The 17157-nt window shown below is 41.6% G+C and overlaps 1 protein-coding gene across 3 annotated transcripts in view; it reads right to left on the bottom strand.

Annotated features, from left to right (window-relative positions):
• The window catches only part of ERCC4 (ERCC excision repair 4, endonuclease catalytic subunit), a 232308-nt gene extending 225665 nt beyond the window's left edge, over nt 1-6643 (bottom strand). For 2 of the 3 annotated variants that reach the window (XM_069210419.1, XM_069210420.1), the window contains exon 1: nt 6326-6643. In XM_069210419.1, coding sequence (XP_069066520.1) covers nt 6326-6499 — 174 coding nt within the window. In that variant the 5' untranslated portion in view covers nt 6500-6643. The remainder of the gene's footprint in view (nt 1-6325) is intronic. The other variant, XM_069210421.1, reaches the window with a different exon arrangement.
• Nucleotides 6644-17157: the final 10514 nt, after the last annotated feature.

The raw sequence follows: 17157 nt of genomic DNA, 5'->3' as shown, positions 1-17157 counted from the left end.
CTCTCTAGGGGCTAACTATATAGCTACATGATCATGTTTCGTACAAGTGTTATTTTCATCGTGGGGTCCTTTAGGTACTGTTATAGGCATTACAGTCACATCAACATATTAAAATATTTGTGGCACTAAAACTTGTCCCATAATGCTTTGCAGGCATTCTTTTATAAAACATGTTTACTCATAACTCAGCCTGTGGTGGTCTTAGGACAATGGGACCACCACCAAAACGTTCACAACAACAAGTTCTGTCTACATCATCTTTCGCTCCCCACACTAGGTTAGTGGGGACCCAAAAATAATAACCCCTACCACCATTCAGCATCTATTTAACCTTTCTCACAGCTGGAACATCTGTTTAGCAGCTGAGAAGAGGTTGGGTTTTAAGATCCTTCTTTGTAATATCATTGCTATAAGCCTGTTAGTCCTGAATATGTGTAATGTATCATGCCCGCACTGCATGACTCTTTGCCATTTTTTGTGTGGTTGTGCCCTCTAGGGGCTAACTTTACAGTTACATGACCATGTTTCTTACAAATGCTATTTCCATTGTGGGGTCTTCTAGGGGCTGTTCTAAGCATTACAGTCATATCAACATATTAAAATGTTCATGGCACTGAAACTTGTCCCATAATGCTTTGTGGGGCATTACTTTTGCAAACCATTTTTGCTCATAACTCAGCCTGCTGTGGTCTTAGGGCAACTGGACCACCACCAAAACGTTCACAACAATGTGCTCTGTCACACACTGTTAGAGGGGACTACAAAATAATAACCCCCTACTACCATTCTTTATCTTTTTAAGCTTTCTTATGGTTGGAACTTTTGTTTTACAGCTGAGAGAAGTTATGTTTTATGTGCCTTATTTTTAATATCATTGTAATAGTTCTGCTAGCCTTGAAAATGTGTAATGCGCTATGTCCTCTAGGGGGCCTAATATATAGTTATACTGCATTACTTTCTCGCATTCTTTTTTCATGTGGTTATGCTCTCTAAGGGCTGACTGCAAGGCTACATGTCCATGTTTCTTCCAAATGCTATTTTTATTGTGGTGTCCTCTAGGGGCTGTTTTGAGCATTGCAGTCAATATACTGTAATATTTGTGGCACAAAACTTTGCCCCATAATGCTTTTCAGGGCATTACTTTTACAAAACATTTTTGCTCATAACTCAGCCAGTGGTGGTCCTAGAACCTTTGGGACCACCTTCAAAATGTTCTGTCTACATCATCTCTGGTCCCCACGCAATGTTAGTGGGGACCCAAGATAATAACCCCTCCCACCATTCACTATCTTTTATGCTTTCTCATGGCTGCAACTTTTGTTTGACACCTGGGAGACGTTTTGTTATAAAGACCTTGTTCGTAATATCTTTGCAGTAGGCCTGCTAGTCCTAAAAATGCCCTCCAGAGGCTAAGTATATAGTTGCATTCCATTACTTTCACCTGTATTTTTTTCATGGGGTTATCCCCTCTGGGGGGTAACGATATGGTTACATGACCATGTTTCTTACAAATTATTTTTTTTGCTATGGAGCTATTTAGGGGCTGTTTTGAGCATTAAAGTCTAATGCCAAAAGTTTATTTCTGATAAAGGTTTATATGATAATTGTTTATGTTTTAATAATCTCGCTGTAATACAATAAGGACCATAATTCAGGCCAAATTAACATCCTTATTACACTAGGACTGTTTGAACACTCAATGCATGGACAACTCAAAAGTTCTGCATCAATGTGGGCCGTCGATACCCACAATTTCTTTGCTAGCGTCATATTCTTTAAACATGGGGCTTCAGATTCATTAATTAAAAGCTATACGTAGCAGTAAGTATGCCTTTGTGCAGAGGTAATTTCTCCAAGCAGAGACCAATGAGTCATTCATACACAGGTGGCCTTCTCTATGCCCAACATGTGACCAAGAATAACATCTGAGGTCACAACTGCTAAGTGGCTGCTTGTGAAGTGAGACAACTGTTAGAAATGGGGTCTCTAGTTGGCAGGGGGTTGCACCCTGCCCAAGTAAGGACTCTCACTCTATTCAGGGAAAGGGAGTCACACACCTAAGATAACCCCTGCTTACCCCCTTAGTAGCCTGGCTCAAGCAATCAGGCTTATCTCAGAGGCAATGTGTAAAGTATTTGTACATACACACACACACAGTAACAGTGAAAACATCACAAAATTACTACACACTAATTTGGAAAATAGCCAATATTTATCTGAGTAAAAACAAGACCAAAACGACAAACATCCAACATACACAAGTAAAGATATCACTTTTTAAAGGTTTAAATGAGTCTTAAGCCATAGGAATCAATGGTTGTATCTTTTTAACACAAAAGTACCTGGGATGTGTCAAAGACGATGTGAGCAACAGGGAAGGTGAGGTGCCAAAAGGCAACACAACGCGTCGGCTCCTTACTGCGCAGAGGAGGTGATGTGTTGATTCTTTCCTCACAGGAGAGGCAATGCGTCAATTTTTTCCTTTCAGGAAAGGTGATGCACTGATTTTCGGACACGCAGCCGCGATTCCCTACCGCGGTGAGGGGTCAGTGAACTGATGCCCAAGGGACTATATGTAGGAAATGCACATGCGCTGTGTTGATGGAGCCACGGAGAAACAGGTGCTGCATCTATCCTGCATGCAGGGCAGACTGATTGATTTTTCAGCCGTGGCACATAGGTGCATGGATTTTCTCAGTCAGGTCACCAGCTCAGACTTCCAAGGCCCCAGGGAATGGAGTTGGCACCACTTGGCAAGTCAGGGCTCTCAGTAGAAGAGCCCAGGCACTGGCAGATGATGTATTTGATGTTCTTGAGACTTCTTAACAGGAGGTCAGCTCAGTTCAAGCCCTTAGAGAACCTTGGAAAGCAGGATGCAGAAAGCAAAGTCCAGCCCTTTCACTCCCAGGACAGAAGCACCAAGCCAAGCCAACAAAGCAACAGGCAGAGTGGCAGCCCCTCCTACAGCATCCACCTCATCTTCCTGGCAGAATGTTCTCAGTCCATAAGGATTCTAACTTTGTGGGGCCAGAGGTCCAATACCTATACCCATTTCTGTCTTTGATGTAGGCAAACTACAAAGAGAAGTCTTTGAAGTGCACATGACCCTGCCTTTCCCTGATCTGGCCCCAGACTCCAGGAGGTTGGAGACTGCTTTGTGTGAGGACAGGCACAGCCCTATTCAGGTGCAAGTGTCAGCTCCCCCCACTACTCTAGCTCAGGAAGACCCATCAGCCAGGTGATGGGCCATCAGGATACACAGGGCACACCTCAGCTCCCTCTGTGTAACTGTCTAGAGTGAATACACAAACAGCCCAACTGTCATCTTGTCCCAGATGTGTAGTCAGCAGATTGATCAATCAATCAGTACTTGTAAAGCACGGCTTATCACCAGTGGGGTCTCAAGGCGCAGTGGTGGGCATGCTGATCATTCAAAGAACCAGGTCTTGAGATCCTTCCTGAATTGCCTCAGTAATGTGGCCTGTCTGAGGTTGAGAGGGATTGTATCCCTTGTCTGGGCTGCGAGGTAGGAGAAGGACCTTCCTTCAGCTGTGCTTTTCTTGATTCTGGGTATGACAGCGAAGGCGAGATGGGAGAATCAAAGCTGCCTTTCGGGGGGGGTGTAGAAGGACAGCCGATGGTTGAGGTAGTCTGGTCAGATGTTGTGAAGTGCCTTAAAAGTGCGAGTCAATACCTGAAGGTGATGCGTTTGTTGACCGGGAGCCAGTGGAGGTCTCGGAGGTAGGCGGAGATGTGGCTGTGGATGTCCAGGATGAGTGTGGCTGCTGCGTTCTGGATTCTCTGTAGTCTTGCCCGTAGCTTCTTTGTGATGCCGGCGTAGAGTGCGTTGCCGTAGTCCAATTTGCTGCTGACCAGGGCGTGGGTGACTGTCCTTCTAGTCCCAGTGGGGATACACTTGAAGATCTTTTGAAGAAGCTGCAAGGTGTGGAAGCAGCAGAAGATACGGCGTTGACTTGACGGGTCATGGAGAGTGTCGAGTCCAGAATGATGCCCAGGTTGACTGCGTGGTCAGCGGGGGAGTTTCCTAGGGCGGCTGGCCACCAAGAGTTGTCCCAGGCTGAGGCAGAGCAGACAGGCAGATGCATAGAATGGTTGAACAAGAAAATGTCCACTTTCTAATAGTGGCATTTTCAAACTTACAATTCAAATCCAACTTCACCTAAAGATGTATTTGTAAATTGTGAGTTCAGAGACCCCAAACTCCACATCTCTATCTTCCCCCAATGGGAAATTACACTTACAAGATGTTTCAGGGCAATCCCCATGTTAACCTATTGGATAAATAGGCCTTGCAATATTGAAAAACGAATTTAGCAGTAGTTCACTATCAGGAAATGTAAAACACACCAGTACATGTCCTACCTTTTAAATACTGCACCCTGCACCTGGGGCTGCCCTGGGCCTACTTTAGGGGTGACTTACATGTAGTAAAGGGGAAGATTTGGGCCTGGAGAGTGGGTGCAGTTGCCAGGTCGAAATGGCGGTTTAAAACTGCACACACAGAGACTACAGTGGCAGGTCTGAGACATGTTCACAGGGCTACTCATGTGGGTGGCACAATCAGTGCTGCAGGCCCACTATTAGCATTTGCGTATCAGGCCGTGGGCACACGTAGTGCACTTCACTAGGAACTTATGAGTAAATCAAATATGCCAGTCATGGACACACCAATCGCCAATATATTTTAGAGAACCTATGTACTTTAGCACCAAAGCAAACAAAAACAGGTCTGAAAAAATGGAGTAAGAAGGCAAAAAGCGTGGGGATAACCATACAAAAAGGGCCAGGTCCAACAGACACCTTCAGCCTTAGTTTGCCGATCCATAACATGATACTCATAATAAGAAAATCAAAACTACAATTTTCTGAACGTTGCTTGCTATTGACTAGCAGTCTGGACTGATTTACATTGCGAGACCTGAAACGTGCTAATTTTGCAGCTACGTTCACAGTAGTGTTACTTGTAATGTTGACACCTAGCTCCATATCGTCAGGACATTAAGTTTCCATTCATAGGATTTCCTGCATCAAATTTCTGTTATCATGTGTATTCTTTTAATTGGCTTGTTCGAAGTAATTGATGTAGGACGAATAGGAATACATCACATACAAACATAAGTTCCCAAATCCCAATACAAACATTTTAGGCTAGATAGTTGTAAACCAATGTAAGTAGTGAAAGGCTTAATACATGACATGTTAAAAAAAAGACTAGGCAGGTCATATTTAGGACAAACACTTATTACTTAGGAAACTTATACACATGCTGCATTGTTAAGTTAGCTGTGCTGAAACACACAAGAGGCCCAAGCCACATTAGAATGAGAGTTTTTATTTAAAGTTGCACCAACTGTTGCTTTCAAACTGTTCATTTAGCACGAACAGGGTGGAACAAAAAGGGTGTATCCTTCCTTAGCACAGGGGTCCTAAAAACCACAAATCATTCATATTGTGGTAAGGGGAACTGTGTAAGGGTCAGATAAGTATTTGTAAGGCAGGGCTACCATGAGGAGCATGCAACATAGAATCTCTTGTTGTGCAGAAAGATAGATATGGTGAATGACGTCAGTGTAACTTACCCACCCATGAGGCCAACAAGTGCATGTGCTTCTTTCCAGAGGCACCTCATTATCTTATCTGTACTGCTTGTAGTTGCTTTCGTCAATGGTGAACTCCACCACAGTTTTTTGTGGTTTTTACAGTATAAATGCTACTGGTGTTTGAACCAGAACTTTGAACTTCAGTCATGGCCTCTATGTTGAGACTGCCTGTTGTTCCCAGCTGAAAATCTATTAAACCTATATTATTGTGTCAAATTGATATATGTCTTATTTTATTAACAGATTTCCCTCATACATAATCCAAGATGGCAACCACCAGTTTAAATTGTTATCAAATTAATCAAAACGTCAAACACTGTGTTCTGGCGAGATGGAGCTGTAAGAGGCACCCATAATAGTTTTGCCTGCACGGAAACAGAAATAACAGTGAAAAGCAAACTCTACTGGCGCAGAAATTGCTTGTAGTAACAGCAGAGCTCCCAAGTTTCCTAATTTATTGTGAGAGTATCTAATTTATTCAAGGTTTTCTCTTTTTTCTCTCTGGGACATGTAGTCTTACTGATTCTATTAGACAGAGAGATGATAACAAACATCACGGTGCAAAGAAAAAAACTAAACTGGATCTGTTTTTCGGGCATGGGATGGGGAACTTTGAGAGATCCGACACAACATAACTTCAATTCTTGGATTACTTTACCGTCTTCCAGATGCAGAAGTGGATGTCAGAAACTATGTCAATTTACCTCCTCAGCCGTATTGGTGTTCAGCACCAGCACTAGGTTCCCCGGATCGCAGTAAAGTTTTAAAAAGCTGAGTAGAATACGGTCAATGCCGAGTCCCCGCGCGGTAATCACTAGCCCGTCCTCATGAAAAAGGTCCAAAAATATCTGATTCTCGTGCTCCAGAAGAGGAGCCATCTTCGGGATATGCCGGCTTGGTTAGTCACCCGGAACCGCAGCGTACAATGACAACAACAGCACAGCGCGGACAACCGGAGCGTTCCGAATACAGTTATTAGTGGCGTGAACATAAAAGTAAGACCGTCAGCACAGCCAAGCGTTACTCTGTTGCTATTATTTGGCGGCCATCTTGAAGGAGGATTGCATTCTTTTAAGTCCAATTTAGAAAAACTTAAAAATAATTGTCGCGTTCGTAGTGAAGATGTCTTACGCGAGAAGGTAAGTAACTCAGGTTTATTCCTCAAACCTATGCACGTCCGACCGCCATTAGAGTCAGGCGTAACTGCTACTTAGAAATACATTTATGGTAAACGTTCTATCCGGAATGTGGAATGTGAACTCACGTGCGCACCATGTCTGTGACGCTAGTGCATTCTACATTCCAGCCATCAACTCTATACATATCGCTTCTGTTTAAAAACAGAGAAGATCAAAAAACTATGCAGCTATTACTTACAGTAAACTCTATTGTAATGTGCCTGTGGGCTTCGGTCTAGTTGCCCAGCACGCCGGAAGTAATTCTGTTATGACCACAGGGGTAAAGAGAAGACTTCAGGAAGAGGTAAGTAATGTCAACTTCTTTAATTTAATCTTTCAGTGCGACAAATACTGCGTGTCCCTCAACGACCAACCAACAGCTTGACCGCTGCCCCTCCAGCCTCCTTCGAACCTCACCCACCGATTGAATCAAAACCATTCCACTTGCTGTTCCCTTGTGCACCCACAAGCCTAGGTGCGGCACGAGGACTCCAAGTGCGATAATATAACACAACACAACTCCTCACAGTCCTCTGCAACCGTCATACCCATGCCAACCACATCCTCCATCTCTCCTCCAGAAATTCCACCAGTAACCCTGTCCTCCTTCCAACTTCTATGAGCATGAACCTTCACATCCACCTTGGCAACTTTCCTCTTGCTCCACCACTTCCCTCCTTCAACCATGACAGAGTGCTTAGAAACCTGCACCACTTTAATTGCTGGGAAATATTTACAACCCTTAAACTTGTATGGTCTTCTTATTTTCACCCAGTCCCGTACTGAAAAATCAACTTCTCTTACTTTTTTAGGTTCATCATGTCTGCATTTAGCCTTACTCTGTGACTCCTCCACCTTGTCCCTGATAGTTTCTACATTAGGTATACACTTGTCCGGTTTGGATTTCTCAATCACCCACTTATGGGATAGCTCATTGAATGAGTGTCTACCCTTCAACAAAACAAAAGGAGTAACATCAGTCGTGGCGTGTTAAGATAACACCATATTCTTTCAGCAACAGCTTCTTGAATGGAATCACCAGCCTCCATGGCCATCTGTATTGTCTCTTTAAACATGCAATTAACCCTTTCCACCATACCATTACCTTGGGGACTATATAACGCTGTTGTCAAATGTTTAATTCCTAATTTATCCAGAAAACTCCTCATGGAATGAGACACAAATTGCACTCCATTGTCCATTACTACAAACGCTGAAACACCTTCTGAATGAAAAAGTTCCTTCATAAATTTTGTTACCTCAGTTGTGTTAGGTTCTCTCAAAAACTTATATGAAACAAATCTCCTTTCTTCATTCATGCCTCCAATAGAACCAATAAAATCAATGCCAATGTTCTCCCAAGGCGACTCAGGAAACCTCACTGGACACAACGGAGTGTTCCGTACACATACAGACTTCTCGGCTTGCGCACACACAGAACTGCCAACTACAACCTCCACACTTGCATCCATTCCAGGCCACCAATAGTACATGCTTAGTTCCTTCCTAGTACCTGTAACTCCAACATGCCCCTTGTGAGCCAACTTAACCAGTTTATGTCTCAGCTCAACAGGAGGGATCAATTTTGTACCCCTCATAACTAAATTAGCCTCCAAACTCAATTCTTCCTTGACTTTGAAAAACGGTTTCACATCTTCCGTCACCTGCCCTTCCCTAGGCCAACCATTTCTTATATAATCCTTTAGGATATTCAATATGCGATCATTTACTACCTCCTTCTCCCAACTCTCCTTCATAATCACACCCTCCGAAATCACCAAACCATCAACCATACCAATCACCACCTCTGTGTCTTCTACACCCACACCTGTGGAATTAACTTCTTCAGTAATGGGACATCTCAATAAGAAATCAGCCCTGCAATTCTGCCCTCCTTGAATGTGTTTCATCCTGAAGTTAAATACATGCATTTTAGATAACAACTGAATCAACCGAGGACTTACATCTCCCATCCCTTTTTCGTTCCACAAATACATCAACGGTTTATGGTCAGTGACCACCACAAATTCTCTGCCCCATAAATATGATGAAAAATGATGGACCCCCCCAAACAAGCTAAAGTTTATTTCCCAATAGTACTGTAGTTGTTCTCAGACACCGTCAATCTGCATGCAGCAAAAGCAACTGTGTGTTTGCGTCCTTCAAAAAGTTGAGTGAGCACCGCTCCAATTACGGCATTACTTGCATCCACTGTCACCACAAACAACGCTTCATCGTCGAAAGGTTGTATGGCAGGTGCATCCATAATAAGTTTCTTCAAGATTTTTAATGCCTCACTTTGTTCTTCTCCCAAATCAAATTTTGCATTTTTGCGCAACAATTTCCGTAAAGGTTGACAGTGCAAAGCAAAATTCTGTACAAATCTTGAATATTATTCACATCAAACCAAAAAGGATCTCAATTGGTCTTTGTCATTCAGTGGCGCACATTTGTCAATCACTGACAGAAGAGCTTTCTTAGGTTTGATGCCATGTTCACTAATCTTATGTCCCCAGTACTCTACTTCTTTCAACATAAATTTTCATTTTTGTTTAGTCACCGTCATCCCATGATCCTCAAGGATGTTCAAAATTCTGTCTAATTTTCCCAAATGAGATTGAACTGAATCTGAACTTATCAATATGTCCTCTTGATACATCAACATTTTTTTTTCTTCCCCAAACAGTTGATACATCAATTTTTTAAACACAGAAGCTGCGGATGCCAGACCAAACGGCATCCTCAGGGACCGGAAAGCCCCAAACGTTGTGTTAAATGCAGTAAAATCTCTAGATTCCTAAGTTCCACTTGATGATATGCAGCCCTCAGGTCAAGAATCGAAAAAATCTTGGAATCACCCAACTAGGCCAACATGTCTTGAATCTTAGGCAAAGGGAAACAATCGACTTGAATGTTTTTGTTTAAAGATCTGAGGTCCACACAAAGTCTCAAATCCCCTGACTTTTTAACAGCCACCACGATGGGGGGAATCCATTTCGAGGATTCAATTGGCTCGATCACCCCATCCTTGCACAACTGTGTCAAATGATCTTTAAGTTTCTGCCTAATGCATAACAGGACATTGCAAACTCTATGTGTAACTGGGACAGCATTGGGCTTAAGTATGATTTTGTGTTCAAAACCTTTAACCATCCCCAACTTATCTTCAAACAGCACAGAGTTTAGACAACACTTCAACCAAAGAACCACAACCTTTGTCCAAGCTATCCACCAAAGAGATCAGATGTGCAGTACCAGGTTTAAGGACCATCCCAAATTTACCCTGGTCCTTCCATCCTAAGAAGTTATACCCTTGCTTCGCTACATATACCTTGGTGTGAATAGATCTATCCTTATATTGTAATCTCTCCATGAAATACCCATACAAGTTGATCTCTTGGCTCCCAAAAGCAATTGTACGTACATCTGGGGGATGCAAATCTACCCCGTTGCCATCTCTCATCAAACAACTTGTCAGAAATTATGGTGATTGGTGATCCAGAATCAACAGTGACTTGCAAGCAATTGTCTCCCATATTTATTACACCAACTGGCTCCCCAACCTTCTCTCACACGTCTACCATTGTTTCAACCATTTTTATTGAAAGGACAATTTGTTTATTGAGTCCTTCCTCAGTCATGCCACAGGATATATCGTGCTCACGAGTGTTGTCAACCAACATTACTCTAGAAGAATTCCCACACACACGTGCAAAATGTCCAACCTTTTTGCATTTTGAACAAGATTTGGCTACAGGAGGGGAACTAGGCTCATTAGCCAAGTGATTCTTAGACCCACATCTAAAACAGATACTATTCTTCACATTCTTCTTTCCATCTCCCTTGCTCGGCAATACAGGCTTCATCTTGCATGCAATGGCATAAATATTCTCATAGGAGGTCTTATCCTTGTTTAAAACGTTTGAGGCTTGCTGAGATCTTTCAATGCCCCTAGCAATCTCAAGTGTTTCAGCTAATGACAGATTTCTGCTGCATAAAATAACTTTGTGATCAAAACAGTTCACTACTAACTGATTTTGAAGATACTGCTCAATAGGACCAAAAATAACACATAGGAAGCTAATATTCTCAATTCAGCAATAAAATAATCTATAGTTTCTTGTTCATACTACTTGTGTGTGAAGAATTTATGTCTCTCAACAGCTGGGTTATTTTTCAAAATGCCTCTCCAATCTCATAATAGCTTCTGTGAACTCATCAACATATGCACCAAGTGAAGGGCATACAACAGGTAGATGATCAAAAATCCTTTGACCTTCCATACCCAAACAATTATATAACAATGCTTTTTTCTAGCTACAGGAAACCCTTCCCCATCAATTGCAATCAAATAACTTTTGAAAGACCTAAACCATTGACATTTGGCAACCCTGGCTCATTTAAAAAGACAGTGGGTAAGTGTCATGACCACACAAACTTGCCAAGTCAAATCAAAGAAGTGCATGAGAAAAGCAAAGAGATATCCTTAGTGGAGACAGCAAAGCCCAAACTGGAAGAAGGTTTGCAGAGTAATCTTGCGCTTATTTCAAAGGAAGAATCAAGAAGAGAAGATCCAAGATGGCCGCTGTTAGTCCTGAAGGTTAGTTACAGTTCTAGTCTTGCAATCGGTTGGTTGCTAGGTTACGAGCTCTCCAGCTGGAAGCCTTGCACTTCAACTGAGGTCTGACAGGAATCAGCTGTGTGGAGAGAGAGCGCGCTTCAGAACAGAAACTCCTGTGAGGTAAAATTACATTTGAAGATTATATTACAGAAAACGGATAAATATTGTCAAGGTTTATTCGAAGAGTTTGATAGTAGACCGTTCCCGTGGAAGTCGGCAAGGCTACAAAGTTAATGTATGAATTAACCTTATGTTTACAAGGTTCTTGTTTAAGATATTAAAGTCAAAGAAAAAACGAACTTTAAAAGAGCAAGTATCTACAAATGTCAAGGTTATAAACAAAGGCCAAGTTTAAAGGAGAAACGAACTGTTAACAAATAAGCATTTACAAATTCAATGGTAATAAACCAAAATAGAGTTTAAAAGAGAAACAAACTTAAATAAACAAGCATTTACAACTACAAGTTATCGACAGATGTCGAAGTAAGGAAGGAGAAACTAACTGTAATAAACAAGCATTTACAAATACAAGTTATCAACAAATGTCGAAGTAAGAAAGGAGAAACGAACTTTAATAAACAAGCATTTACAAATACAAGTATTGACAGAAGTCACAATAAGACAGGAGAAATTAAATAACATCAGCTGATTTGAAGAACGCATTATCACCAACTATATATATATATATATATAGCAACATAAAACCAATCTCTAACAAAGGTTGAGAAGTTCTTCCAGAATCAGTAATAAGCATTTTTTAAGAAGAGCTATCATTTATAGAGAGAAGCAAGGCTACAGAGAACTCAGGGTGAGTGAAGAAATAATAGAATTAAAGAGAATTAAGTGTTGAGAGTAGAAAGTGAAAAACTGATGTTGTATGTCCCTAGTAATTGCGACTGTGACTCTTGCAGGTGCTGTATCCAATCTTAGATGTGAAGAGGCAGACTGAGTACTGGCGTTCATCATCTCTGTGGCAGTCTCTCTACCATCCCATTCCCCTTTCCCCCTCCGGGGTACTCAGCACAAAGGATTAATATTTTTTTTGAGTAGCTCGGGTCGGGACTGAGGAGTTATCTTCTGCTTCTGAGGAAATCGAATTGAAGTATCCTGACAGATTGAAGTGCCATCACCCTAATTTTAGGGAAAAAACAGATTTCCTCCTGAGCAGAATGGCAGAAGGAATCGATATAAAAGCATTAGCCACCGTTTTGGAAGGGTTACAGAAACAATTAAATAACACCATAGAAGAAACAGTCCAAATAAAACAGCGAATAAATGAGTTAGGGAACACCGCTAAATCAAATGAATCTGTGTTTTCACAAATCCCTAGCCCTTCACAGTCTGCAGGTATATCCACTCAAGTAATTCATGCGGTTTCCCCTATTATTCCTTTGGCTCAACCCGAGCGCTTCGGTGGGGATCCAAATAAGGCGCAGATTTTTCTGACCCAATGCTCATTGCATTTTTATGTAGACCAGTCATTTTTTCCGAAGACCAGTCCAAAGTGGCATTTATATTGTCTTATCTGACAGGAGATGCGGCCGCATGGTCCATGCCAATAATTTCCAGAAATGATACTGTTTTATATAATTTGCAAAATTTCAAGGAAGAGTTCTTAAGAATATTTGATCGGCGAACTGCAGCTCAAGCCACTGACAATGAACTACTGGAAATCAGGCAAGGTAATAAAGATCTAGTAGCCTATCTGGCTCATTTCAATAAACTCATTGTAGAGACTGCCTGGCCGGAGTCAAAAAGAGCCGCCATATTTTATCGCGGACTGAGAGATGAATTAAAAGATGCCTTAGGACAAGTTCCAAATAGACCCACCGAAATTTCGGAGTTAATTGATCTTGTGTTACAGATTGACCACCGGTTAACTGAACGAAGAGCAGAAAAGAGAAGAGAGTATCGACCATTTCCTCTGAGAATTGATCGTGTAAGAAATGATCATACGAGAGCCGGAGAAGGGATAACGATAGAAGAACCAATGCAAATTGGTTCCATCCGAGGTCCTTTATCTAAGGAAGAAAAAGAGAAAAGAAGAGTGAATCAACTATGTTTATATTGCGGTGCATCTGGGCATTTTGTTAAAAACTGTCCCAAGAAACCCAAAGCTCTTCAGTCGGGAAAAGGCCAGCTTCATCAGTAGAGGGAGTTGCCCTGATGAAAGCAGAACCCAAGACAACTCCTTTAGATCAACGAGTGGCGAATACCTTACAAACCGCAGCGCCTCATTTGGTACAAACTGTATCAGTTAAGACCCTTGAAAAGGAAATTCAAGGGATCTCAGTTATGATAGACTCTGGAGCTACGGGCAACTTCTGTGATATCAAATACGCTCGTAAAATGGGTATTCGATTTATCAAGAAATCTACTTTGGAAGTAGTAAGAGCTGTGATGGAACCAATCTTTCTTCAGGACCCATTTCCCACGAGACCGAACCAATTCAGATGCAAGGTTTTGGTGGACATCAGGAGCAGATAATCTTTAATTTGATAGATGCTCCACAATTTCAACTCATTTTGGGTCTGCCCTGGTTTACAGAACATAATCCACAAATTGATTGGAGCAAAAGAACGATCAAGATGAATTCCTCTTACTGCAAAGAGAATTGCTTTCATGATGGAGTGGAAGTGTCCACCAAGTCCCAAGCGGCCTGTTTATCATCACACTCTTCAATGATCTGTGCACTAAAGACAGCAGAAATCCCAAAAGAATATGAGGATTTAGTCGCCGTTTTTGATGAAAAGGAGGCTGAGAAATTGCCACCACATCGACCCTATGACTGCAAAATTGAACTGGAGCCAGGTGCGATATTGCCATGTAGCAGAATATATGCATTGACCGAAGCAGAGAATCAACATTTAAAGGAGTATTTGGATCAATATCTTGCTAATGGTTTTATTCGTCCTTCTGAATCTCCAGTGTCATCCCCACTATTTTTCATACCAAAGAAGGATGGGAGTCTTCGAACTTGCATTGATTATCGAGCCCTCAATCAGGTTACCATCAAGAATCGATACCCACTGACTTTAGTGTCAGTTTTATTAGATCAAGTAAAGAATGCTAGAATCTACACCAAATTGGACCTGCGAGGAGCATATCATTTGATTCGAGTGGCTTCAGGGGATGAATGGAAAACCGCTTTTCGGACTCGATACGGATTATTTGAATATCAAGTGATGCCTTATGGGTTATGCAATGCTCCCGCTGCCTTCCAGCATTTCGTTAATTATATATTACGAGAATTCCTCGACCGGATTGCCGTGGTTTATATAGATGACATTTTAATCTTTTCCGACAATCTACAGGAGCACATTTCCCATGTTCGATCCATCCTCACAAGGTTGCAAGAAAACCATCTCTATGTAAAATTGGAGAAGTGTGCATTTCATGTGGAACAAGTTGAGTTCTTAGGATTCATTTTGTCACCAGAAGGAGTTAGTATGGATCCTGCCAAGATAAAGACAGTGCAACATTGGCCTTCTCCTTGCAATGTCAAAGAGATCCAGAGTTTCTTGGGGTTCGCTAATTTGTATCGAAGATTCATATCCAATTTTTCTCAAACAGTTACACCCATTACTCGATTGTTGAAGAAAGGAGTGAAGTTTGAGTGGACAAAAGAAGCTGAAAATGCTTTTAATTTTTTGAAGAATTTCTTCGTCTCAGCTCCAATCTTGCTCCACCCCAATCCAGCATGCCATATTATGTGGAGGCAGATGCTTCAGATGTTGCCATAGGAGGTATCCTTTCCCAGCGTCATAAAGATACAGGTCAATTACATCCAGTGGCCTATTTCTCTAGAAAATTAACACCACCAGAGATAAATTATTCAATCGCGGATAAGGAGCTATTGGCAGTCAAAGAAACTTTTCGTGAGTGGAGGCATTACATTTTGGGAGCTAAGCATAAAGTGACCGTTTACACGGACCACCGAAATTTAAAATTTTTAAAATCAGCTCGAACTCTAACAGCTAGACAACTGCGTTGGTCCCTATATTTTGCAGACTTTGATTTTGTTATCATTTTCAGACCAGGAAAAGTAAATGGGAAGGCAGATGCTCTATCTCGAATTGATACCGGTGCAGTTAAAGACCCTCCAGAAAAAGAATTGATTATTCCACAAGAGAAGTTCATATCTGCCATATTGTATGAAAATTTAACCAAAGAAATTCAAGAAAACTTAACATTCAAAGGAATGCTGAAGTGGTCCAAAGAAGGCCAAGGAAGATAAATCAAAAAAGGTTTGCTATACTTTAAAGGTGCACTGTATGTTCCGACTGTGGAGCTGCAAGAAAAAATTATTCAGGCTTATCATGACGATCAATTGGCTGGACACAAAGGAATTCAAAAGACTCAAAATCTAATACAACGAGAATTTTGGTGGCCAAAAATGAAAACTCAGATAAGACAATATGTGTCAACTTGTGACAAATGTCAAAAAGGGAAATCAAATAGAACAGCTTCACAAGGTTTGTTAAGACCTTTGCCCACTGCACCCCATGCCTGGCATACTGTTACTATGGATCTTATAGTGGACCTCCCTAGTAGCCAAGGTTTTAACACTATCCTAGTTTTTGTAGACACTTTCACTAAAATGGCGCATTTCATTCCTTTGAAAGAAATCCCTCGAGCCCCACAGGTTGCACAGTTGTTTACACAACACATAGTACGCGCCCATGGTATCCCAAAAATTCTAGTTTCAGACAGGGGGTCCCAATTTGTTTCTCGCTTTTGGAAGGCCTTTAGTAAAAGCTTAGGAATTGATTCTCGTTACTCTACCAGTTACCATCCTGAAACCGATGGGCAAACAGAGAGAGTGAATCAAGAGTTAGAACAGTATTTAAGACTCAATTTATTCGATAAAGAGAAGGAATGGCCCGAGTTGATGTGGGCAGCTGAATTTGCTTACAATAATGCTGTTCATTCCACCACTGGGTTCACCCCCTTTTATCTGAACCATGGTAGACATCCTAATGTAATGTTGGGTAAAGAAGATGAAGTAGAAGAGATGGTGAGGGATTTGCAGACCACGTTAGTTAGGGCTAGAAAAAACATCATTCAAGCAAAAGACTCAAGCTGATAGAAAAAGAAGAGAGAGCCCCATTTATTCGAAAGGAGACAAAGTTTGGTTATCCACTCGTCATTTACGTCTCAAAGGAAATCGCAAATTTCAGCCACGATTTATAGGCCCATTCAAAGTTGACAAGATGATCAATCCAGTGGCAGTTAAATTGCAGTTGCCAGCTCATCTAAAGATACATCCTGTTTTCCATGTCTCTTTGTTAAAGAACAGTCCTCCAAATTTACGTCAAAACTCCCCTCCAATTCCTATCCAGATTAGCTCTGCAGAAGAGTATGAGGTGAATCAAATCTTAGATTCCAAAATCCGTAATGGCCAGCTTTATTATCTAATTGATTGGAAAGGTTATGGTCCAGAGGAACGATCCTGGGAGCCGCACGAGTATGTACATGCTTCAAGATTAGTGAGAAACTTTCATAGAACCTACCCAAGCAAACCTAAATTGGAGAACTGTTCCTTGAGGGGGAGTACTGTCATGACCACACAAACTTGCCAAGTCAAATCAAAGAAGTGCATGAGAAAAGCAAAGAGATATCCTCAGTGGAGACAGCAAAGCCCAAACTGGAAGAAGGTTTGCAGAGTAATCTTGCGCTTATTTCAAAGGAAGAATCAAGAAGAGAAGATCCAAGATGGCCGCTGTGAGTCCTGAAG

Source organism: Pleurodeles waltl, chromosome 10 (assembly GCF_031143425.1).
Source record: "Pleurodeles waltl isolate 20211129_DDA chromosome 10, aPleWal1.hap1.20221129, whole genome shotgun sequence".
NCBI lineage: Eukaryota > Metazoa > Chordata > Amphibia > Caudata > Salamandridae > Pleurodeles > Pleurodeles waltl.
Note: the sequence above shows the minus strand (reverse complement) of the source record. Positions and strands in the feature narration are given on the sequence as shown.